At 38.9% G+C, this 10,527-nt stretch overlaps 1 protein-coding gene across 1 annotated transcript in view; it reads right to left on the bottom strand.

Moving 5' to 3' along the window:
* Positions 1-1,444: 1,444 nt before the first annotated feature.
* The window catches only part of hook1 (hook microtubule tethering protein 1), a 63,246-nt gene continuing 54,163 nt past the window's right edge, over positions 1,445-10,527 (bottom strand). The window contains exons 19-22 of the mRNA XM_033028524.1: positions 9,803-9,903; positions 8,009-8,110; positions 6,138-6,206; positions 1,445-2,876 (exon numbers count right to left, since the gene is read on the bottom strand). Coding sequence (XP_032884415.1) covers positions 2,730-2,876; positions 6,138-6,206; positions 8,009-8,110; positions 9,803-9,903 — 419 coding nt within the window. The 3' untranslated portion in view covers positions 1,445-2,729. The remainder of the gene's footprint in view (positions 2,877-6,137; positions 6,207-8,008; positions 8,111-9,802; positions 9,904-10,527) is intronic.

Genomic DNA, 10,527 nt, shown 5'->3' with positions numbered 1-10,527 from the left:
ATAGATTTAAAAAGGGACACACATTGTTTATAATAATGAACTTGCAACAGATTGTCACAAATTATATATACCTTTCTAGATCAGCAATCCACATTATTGGATGACAATTTTTTTAAAGTTATCATATGCGACCCACTAGACGAGTTGTTTGAAGTAGATACTACAGCAACATTAAAGAGGCATTTAGACAGGCACATGAACAGGCACGGGAGGGAGGGGTATTAACTATGTGCAGGAAAACCTGATTCATTTAGTTTAGTTTATTGTCATGTGTACTAAAGTACAGTGAAATGTTTTTGTTGCGTGCTAACAAGTCAGCGGAAAGATAATACATGATTACAATCGAGCTGTCCACAGTTTATAGATACATCATAAAGGGAATTACATGATTAGCATTTAGTGCAAGGTAAAGTCAGATTAAAGATTAAAAAATATGTTGTCATCATGTGCCAAAAGATCCTGTTCCTGCGATGTACTGGTCTACGTTTAGGTTTCAGGCTCTGAAAATTAGTTCTGGTGTCAGAATACATCTTCAGATATAATTCTGCATGAGCAAAATCAAGACTTGTAGAATGTTGATCAAATCAAATATGTATATAAATATTTATTTTCTAAGTACGGAATCACATTATCATCCATTCATACCAGTATTTTTCCCCAGTGTCCACTAAAGCATGGCAAAAAGACCTTCATAATATTTGAATAACAATACTGCAAATACGTCATTTAGGTTCAGACGTAGTTTGAAACAAAAGTTAACTCATAATCCATTAAACCAAACATAGAAATATCCATCTTGCCATATTTTTCTCCCAAATTCATGATCCACCCATAAAACACACTCCAAAGGCTATCACCAGTGATAAAATGAGAATAAAGAATAAACAACTATATCAAAGATAGACACAAAATGCTGGAGTAATTCAGTGGGACAAGCAGTTTAGATTTTTAGTTTAGAGATACAGCACAGAAACAGGTCCTTCGGCTCACCGGGTCCACGCCGACCAGCGATCGCCGCACATTAACACTATCCTCCTCGCATTAGGGACGATTTTTACATTTACCAAGCCAATTAACCTACAAACCTGTACGTCTTTGGAATGTGGGAGGAAACCGATCTCGGAGAAAACTGCGTGGTCATGGGGAGAACGTACAGACAGCACTCGTAGTCGGGATCAAACCCGGGTCTCCGGCGCTGCATTCGCTGCAAGGCAGCAACTCTACCGCTGTGCCACCGAGACAACAACCATGTCTGAAGAAGGGTCTCGACCTGAAACGTCACCCATTCCTTCTCTCCAGAGATGCTGCATGACCCGCTGAGTTACTCCAGCATTTTGTGTCCAACAACTATGTCAGGTCTGGCTCAGAAAAAGGCAAAGAATCAGTTTTTTCAATCCAAAATTATTCACTGTTAACAAACAAAAGGGACTTGTTTCGCAGACATATTTCATAATGTTTAAATAATATCTGTACTATACCTGGGATATATGCAATACAACCACATCAGTTAATACCCCAAATGCACCAAAGAAAATTACAACAACTATTCCAGTTATATTGGTAAAAACATGAACCCAAATATTATGGAATACTTTAATTGCAGTTTACTTAGGTTAATGGAATAACAATAATCAACTTTAATAAAAACTCAACATAAAAATTAAAATACAGCAAATGTAAAATTACAGTTTTAAAGCAGAGAAATATTGATTTCATAATATGAAGTAATAAAACCTCTGGACATTTTAAATAATTTAGGATTTATAATTAATGTACAATCATTCATGTACAATTGTTTCCCTTAATAAATTAAATAAATCAAATATTTTATTTACATGTGAAGATTTGTTATAAAGAACAGATGTATTTTGAATTTACAAATGACATTTCAACATTTCTTAAATTGACAACCGTGCATGTGTGCTTGTGGTGTGTATATTCCCAACCTAGAAAGCCATGACAAATCTTCTTAATAATCAGGTAACATTACTACAAGGAATACATAATTTAGTTTCAAGGCACATCTACTTTAATATTTTAAAATAGGATACATATATTTTTATATATAAATTTAAAACTTAAAACAACAACCCCAAACAGTTGCTTTTTTTTTTTTAACCATTTGCCCTTAACATTCTGCTTCTATACACAAAATATATCAGAAAAGCAGCTCTTTAAAATTTAAAGGTGAAATTTCCATTTGGACATATATATAGAAAGGAAATCTCTTGGAAGTAGGGGAAACATTATAAGTTATACAACTGATCTAACTTTCAATGGAGTGCCAGAGGCTAAGGGATGACCTTAGAGGTGTCTATAAAATCATGAGAAGCAGAGATAAAGTGAATAGCCACTTGCCACATTAGAGAAGTCTAAACTTAGAGGACACAGTCTTAAGGCAAGATGGGTAAGATTTAAAAATGACTTGAGGGGCAACTTCTTTCACACACAGAGTGGAAAAAGCTGCCAGAGGAAGTGGTATAGGCAGATACAATTATGACGTTTAAAGGACACTTGGACAGGTACATGGTTAGGAAAGGTTTGAGGGGATTTGGGCCAGGCACAGACAGAGACACTAACTGTGCAGCAAATTGGTCGGCATGGACAAGTTGAGCTAGATGGCGTGTTTCCCTGCTGTATAGCTGTACAAATCATAATTGTGCCTTTTCAGCTGTTTTAATATACAGGTTTTTTAAAAATAGACTTCTGTACAAATGTATTCGGTTGTTCTATTTGGTAGATGTTGTAGGCACGGCAACGGCGAGTGTTTTCTGTGAACTGGAGACCTGTCGTTGCTGTGCTAGGAAGGAGCGATTTGTATTTGAGGCAAAGCCTCCAAGTCGAGCTTCAATGCCAATCTTCTGGAAAGCCAAACTCTGAAAATAGTGCACAATTATTTGTTTTACTTTGAGAAATGGAAAGTAAAATACAAGATTTCAAGGGGGCACAAGAGACTGCTGATGGGGTGAGAAAACAAACACTTATCCTTTTACTTGTCTTCTTCCACATCTTGCCCACCTGCCCATCCCCCAATTCCACCCCGGCTCCTCACCTAGTTGGCTCCATCCATCCATCCTTCAACTCTCCTCAGTCCACATATTTCCAACAGCTCCTACCTCACCTCTCTCCCTTTTATACCAGCATTTTTTCATCTCCAATTGCAGCCCCCATGCAGGGTTTTGATCTGAAATGTTGACAATACCTTCCTCCACCTCCCCCACCCTCCCCCCACCTGCCCCCTCTTTAGATTCTGGAGTAGTTCCTGAGGATTGGCGGGTAGCAAACGTAACCCCACTTTTTAAGAAGGGAGGGAGAGAGAAAACGGGGAATTACAGACCAGTTAGTCTAACATCAGTAGTGGGGAAACTGCTAGAGTCAGTTATTAAAGATGGGATAGCAGCACATTTGGAAAGTGGTGAAATCATTGGACAAAGTTAGCATGGATTTACAAAAGGTAAATCATGTCTGACGAATCTTATAGAATTTTTCGAGGATGTAACTAGTAGCGTGGATAGGGGAGAACCAGTGGATGTGGTGTATCTGGACTTCCAGAAGGCTTTCGACAAGGTCCCACATAAGAGATTAGTTTACAAACTTAAAGCACACGGCATTGGGGGTTCAGTATTGATGTGGATAGAGAACTGGCTGGCAAACAGGAAGCAAAGAGTAGGAGTAAACGGGTCCTTTTCACAATGGCAGGCAGTGACTAGTGGGGTACCGCAAGGCTCAGTGCTGGGACCCCAGCTATTTACAATATATATTAATGATCTGGATGAGGGAATTGAAGGCAATATCTCCAAGTTTGCGGATGACACTAAGCTGGGGGGCAGTGTTAGCTGTGAGGAGGATGCTAGGAGACTGCAAGGTGACTTGGATAGGCTGGGTGAGTGGGCAAATGTTTGGCAGATGCAGTATAATGTGGATAAATGTGAGGTTCTCCATTTTGGTGGCAAAAACAGGAAAGCAGACTATTATCTAAATGGTGGCCGACTAGGAAAAGGGGAGATGCAGCGAGACCTGGGTGTCATGGTACACCAGTCATTGAAAGTGGGCATGCAGGTGCAGCAGGCAGTGAAGAAAGCGAATGGTATGTTAGCTTTCATAGCAAAAGGATTTGAGTATAGGAGCAGGGAGGTTCTACTGCAGTTGTACAGGGTCTTGGTGAGACCACACCTGGAGTATTGCGTACAGTTTTGGTCTCCAAATCTGAGGAAGGACATTATTGCCATAGAGGAAGTGCAGAGAAGGTTCACCAGACTGATTCCTGGGATGTCAGGACTGTCTTATGAAGAAAGACTGGATAGACTTGGTTTATACTCTCTAGAATTTAGGAGATTGAGAGGGGATCTTATAGAAACTTACAAAATTCTTAAGGGGTTGGACAGGCTAGATGCAGGAAGATTTCTCCCGATGTTGGGGAAGTCCAGGACAAGGGGTCACAGCTTAAGGATAAGGGGGAAATCCTTTAAAACCGAGATGAGAAGAACTTTTTTCACACAGAGAGTGGTGAATCTCTGGAACTTCCTGCCACAGAGGGTAGTCGAGGCCAGTTCATTGGCTATATTTAAGAGGGAGTTAGATGTGGCCCTTGTGGCTAAGGGGATCAGAGGGTATGGAGAGAAGGCAGGTACGGGATACTGAGTTGGATGATCAGCCATGATCATATTGAATGGCGGTGCAGGCTCGAAGGGCCGAATGGCCTACTCCTGCACCTAATTTCTATGTTTCTATGTTTCTATGCTGAGTTTATCCAGAAATGTTCAAAGGGGAATTGCCAGAGTAGATGCCACAACATTTGCTTCCACTAGTTAAAACCCCAAGTTCTAGTTAAAATTGCAGAACTTAGGAACACAGTTTCAGGAAAAGCGGATGAAACTTTAGGATTTTAATGTAGATTTTGAGAGACTTATAAACCTTGGAGTATACCATGCAGGAAGGTGGATGTTGTTGAATCTCAAAGACATCAGATAAAATGGATGTTCGGCAAAAGGTCAACCATGTCCCCATGCAATTACAGAGCAGTCATGAATCACTACATGCCCTGGGCTTACCTCTATTTCTTTTACTCTGGTTACCAAGGTTACAACAAATTGAAATATCAACATGAACTCTTGCAACAGCCTATTACTTCATAAAATTACACTTTAATGTATGTGGAAAAGAAATTATTCATTATGACACTGAGATCGTTAGTAATAGCTTCTCTATTGGAGATCGATACAGTTGTGATTTAGAAAGGAGAGATGAAGGTAGTTCAGTTAGCAAAATTGAGACCCATGGCAAAAAAAGAGCAGAGGCATTGTGAATACACAAATACTCAAGAGGAAACAAAAAAGAGGATGAATTTTAAATGAGATTAACTATAAAGTAGTTCCTGCGATTGGCATTAGAACCACTGCTCTTTACAACCGGGAGAGTAAGAAGCATAGAACTTCAAAATAGTCAGACGACAAAGCTCAGATGTCAGGCAAACAATTGCTGAGATAGCATCAGACCTCAGGACAATATGGATTGAATGTTGAATTGGGCAAATGAAACGTGGTCTATTAGATTGCAATGTAACGATTTTTACAAAGCATTTGGGACTCAATTCTTTGAAGGTGCCCGAAGAAGTTGATTTAGTATTAAAAAGACAACAAGATCCTTGGCTTTATAAATACAAGCATAGATCATGGAAAATTAAAAGAGGCAACATGGTCAATCTTTATAACATACTGTAGGTTAGGTCCATGTCACATGAGATTTATTACTGAATGAGAAACTTCAGAAATCCAGAGAGATTAAAAACACAGGAATTCTTCTCCTAGATTAAAGGTAGGGAACTGTTCAAAGGTATAAGATAATTTTATAAAAGTATTGAAAATAAATTGTTCCTATCAGAAGATTAGATAGACCATATAGCAAAGGTCACAGAAAGATGACAATTAGCTGACAGCAAAAGGTAAACCAAGAAACGATTAAATGCAATTTGTTAAATCAGAAATTAATTGTTTAAGTAAGGATAGAAGGAATTACAATCATAACTTTTAAGAGAGAGTTAAACCGTAAAAAAAAAATCACAAGGGGTATTTGGAAATAGTAAAAAATTTACAGTTTCTTAGAAAAGTTGCCACACAGCAACTTAGTTAATAATTTACCTTGTTCCACCATGCTGTTACCAACAGATTCTCTTCATACTCACGAAGTTTTGCTTGCTCGCAATCACGCTAACATAAACACAGAATGAGAAAAACAACCCTGAATATCTGTTATTAAGGGCAGTATATTATTGAGGTATAAATAATGCATTTCTGAATTGGAGCTTTGCAGCTAAAAGGGTTTATTGGTTGCTATGCCTTATGTGTTTTAATTATATTTTTATAGAAAAATTGGATCTAATTCATTGCATTTACCATGATATTACATGGTAGAATTTGGTTCAACAAGAGGAAATGTCTCAGATTGGGGCGCAATTAAAATAATTCAGATGGGCATTCCACTGATGGGAATATTACACCCAAAGTCTTGTTCATTTCATTGCTACACTGAAACATAGAAACTGACATAAACTGGAGAAAATTCTGAGATTGTTCATGAATGAGTATGCTATTGTCATCTGCAATGTTGTCTTACTCTGAGTGCCTCTTGCCACTGCTGCTCCCATTAAAGCCCTGTCCCACGGTACGAGTTCATTCCAAGAGTTATCCCGAGTTTGCCCTGATTCGAACTCGGAAATTTACGGTAATGGCCACTCGTCGGTACTCGGGGCCCTCGTGGACATTTTTCAACATGTTGATAAATCTTCACGAGTCTTCCCGTGCTTACCTGCCATTAGCGAGTCTTCCAGAGTACCTGCCGTTAGCGTTATGAGCCACTAAGAGACGTCCCCGAGCTCTGCCGTACCCGCTACGTTCATTCTCCGTGCTTACCACCAGTTTGATTTTTTTTAAACTCGGGAGAGCTCTTGGAATGAACTCGTACCGTGGGACACGGCTATTATCCAGTAGTATTTAACACACATGTTGATGCAATTCATTTAAACTCCCAGAATGGTACAGACCACATACATAGGAGCAAGTTTAGACAAAGAACACGAGGTCTGCTTCAATGTAAGTGAAAGTTTGTCCCAGTCTGATTCCTTAAACAAGTTTGCATTCCAAGAGAATTAGACTCCAGTCATGAGATTAGTTATCAGGGCCAGACAGATTTGTCCACAGTAATTATTGGAGAGTATTTGTTTTATAACTTTGGTACAATTATTTTAACAAGGAATTATACTTTGTGCATTCTGCAATATGCTGAGATTGAAAATTCACTTTAAATATTGATTTCTATTTGATTCCATGGTAACAGTGAGAACATCACTCATTGTGATGAAGCTTACCGTGCCGAGTTGCAGACAGTGATGCCACAGCTATCCCCCCGGCAGCGTGCCTGGCTCACCCGCCACGCAACTGGGAATCCTGCCTTGAAGAGGGAAGCCACCGAGCCCGGCCCCTGCTCTTCACTGATGACCGGAGAGGAAGGTGGTGGGACACGGCAGCACAAGATGCAAAAACAAAGGGCCAGTAAGATGGGGTCTTACCATTTGTGACCTCAAGGTCGGCTGCGGGAGGTGTTCCTGGAGCACAAAGGGCTGAATAGTGGCCGGGTGAGGAGAGGGACAATGGTTCGCTGGCCAATCCGGATCGAGGTAACAACTGGAGGCCCTGCAGCAGACTGGGGCTCAACTGGATTGTGCACTGCTCCAGGAGGCCAAGCAGGTGGATTAATCTGGGATTGTGTTTATGTCTAGTAAAAATTTACTAAATGGTATGCCAAAAAATTATTTCACTGGACCTCAGTACATGTGATTATAAAGAACCATTGAAGCAGGATAAACTAGAATATAATTGGATTTCCATGTTTAGCCATTTGTGTGTACTCCAGAATTTACACTCCAATTTCCTCCATTGTTAGTAACTTACCCATTATTCTTATTAAAAAAATCTTAAACACAGACTAAAGTATTATCATCAATGTAACATACCTCCAGCATTTGTATTTTTTTGTCTCTCTCAATGATTTGAGTTTTGAGTGCCTGGATTTCTGCAGTAGCTGGGTTCTGTTTTGGGTCTAGAGCTTTAATCACCTATATGTGTGATATAAACAGATGTAATATTTAGTCATAAATATTGAATATTTACTGATTCAATAGTACTCTAAAAAAATATATATAATCGCTTCAAAAGTTTGTGGAATAGTGGAAAGCATTTTTATTGAGTTCTCTCAATTTACATTCTCTGTGGATAACTTATGCGAGGGGCATGGTCTCACAAAAACTCTTGGTAAGTTAAATAAATAAGTGATTGGACCAACCACATTGAAGCCACAGCCAAGAATGCACATTAGCACCTCTAACTCCTCAGCAATTCGGGATATCTCCAATGACCCTTACTAATTTCAATATATGCACCATATAAACCATCCTATCAGGGTGCATCACAGCTCAGTTTCCTCCAGAACCAGGGGTCATAGTCTTAGACTAAATGGGATGCCATTTAAGGCTGAGGTGAGAACAATTTTTTTCACCCAGAGAGTTGTGAATTTGTGGAATTCCCTGCCACAGAGGGCAGTGGAGGCCAAATCACTGGATGGATTTAAGAGAGAGTTAGATGGAGCTCTAGGGGCTAGTGGGATCAAGGGATATGGGGAGAAGGCAGGCACGGGTTATTGATTGGGGATGATCAGCCATGATCACAATGAATGGCGGCGCTGGCTCGAAGGGCTGAATGGCCTCCTCCTGCACCTATTTTCTATGTTTCTATATGCTAAATGCTTAAGTTACATGATGCTTGAGTTGTGCTTCCTGTGGTTTTATTGGAACTTTGATGAAGCATAATTGATGGGCCATTCGGTCAGAAATATTTTAATTGTAATCAACAGAAAAGAGTTGATTCTTGTATAAAATTTTAGGAGGTGAAACTCTCCCAGCAATATACAACAAACATGAGAGGAAAAAGTGGAGAAATTGGTATGTTCAAACTGGAAAAAGTAACACAGGATCTAAAAGTACTCTCAGCGCTTTTGTAATCTATTGAGTCAAGTCAAGTCAAGTTTATTCGTCACCTACACATACGAGATGTGCAGTGAAATGAAAAGTGGCAATCTGAAAGTCAAAAGTGGAAATACAAAGTCCTCTGAAAACCAGTGAAATAGATTACACGTCATTTTCATGTACCATTTTAGATGCATTAATTCCATTCATTAGACAATTGACAATAGACAATAGGTGCAGGAGTAGGCCATTCGGCCCTTTGAGCCAGCACCACCATTCACTGTGATCATGGCTGATCATCCACAATCCCCTTTCCTGCCTCTCCCCATATCCCCTGACTCCGCTATCTTTAAGTGCTCTATCTAACTCTCTCTTCAAAGCATCCAGAGAATTGACCTCCACTGCCTTCAGATTCACAACCGTCTGTGTGAAAAAGCTTTTCTTCATCTCCAATCTAAATGGCTTACCCCTTATTCTTAAACTTGCCTAACATAGGGAACATGTTGCCTGCCTCTAGTTTGTCCAACCCTTAATAATCTTATACGTTTCAATAAGATACCCTCTCATCCTTCTAAATTGCAGTGTATAGAAGCCCAGCCGCTCCATTCTATCAACATATAACAGTCTCGCCATCCTGGGAAATAACCTTGTGAACCTACGCTGCACTCATTCAGGTAGTTTAAAATAAATTGAAAATCTACTTAGAATAATGCTCAGGCTAATGTGAAAAATTATAATGTGAAAAAGTTGGATCAGAAATCTCAATAACTTCTAACATGCACTCACATTACGAGCTTTCTCAAGGTACATCTTGTATCTTTCCTCCATTGCCCGCATATCTTCATCTTTTTTAGTCAGGCCACGTTGTAACTCTTCAATATTTTGAGCTAGAGTAATAAGATTTGCAATTTGGAAATACTTAAATTCTAATTGCATTTACAGTAAGTATAAGTAATATAAATCTGATATTTTGTTACATCAAGATGTCAATAAGAAATCATTTTTTTCCATGCATTCTTTATTCGCAACAAATAAGATTATCATACACTAGGAGATTGAACTGATATTTCAATTGAAAATTTGTTTTCAAATGAAGTGCATTAAGTTTTTATTGAATAATACATTTACTATCATAGGATTTGAATGGCTTATAAAGACCAAGGATCATAAGATATCAGGGCACAAAGCTATACATAGGTGTAGTAAAATGTTTTAGTGCATATTAATTTTAATTATATTTACTTTAACATGTTTTAACAAAAACATGATTGTAAAGCAGGGAAGAGCTTGATTTCAACACCACTGTGTCCCTTTCATTAATGTCTCCATTTGTCTTATACCTTTATCTGTAGTAATTTACTAATCTCCCATTTGCCACCAATTCATAATACGTATCTTTTTCTTTACTACTTTTTCTATGTATGCTTTTGTTCTATTATGTAACTTCTATCCCACGTCTGCTCCTTCTTACGGATCATTCATTCGCAACAATTCACAATCCTGACAAGAGA

The sequence above is a fragment of the Amblyraja radiata genome, chromosome 10, assembly GCF_010909765.2.
Source record: "Amblyraja radiata isolate CabotCenter1 chromosome 10, sAmbRad1.1.pri, whole genome shotgun sequence".
NCBI classification, from domain to species: domain Eukaryota; kingdom Metazoa; phylum Chordata; class Chondrichthyes; order Rajiformes; family Rajidae; genus Amblyraja; species Amblyraja radiata.
The sequence above is the reverse complement of the archived record's forward strand: the minus strand, read 5'-3'. Positions and strand labels throughout refer to the sequence as shown.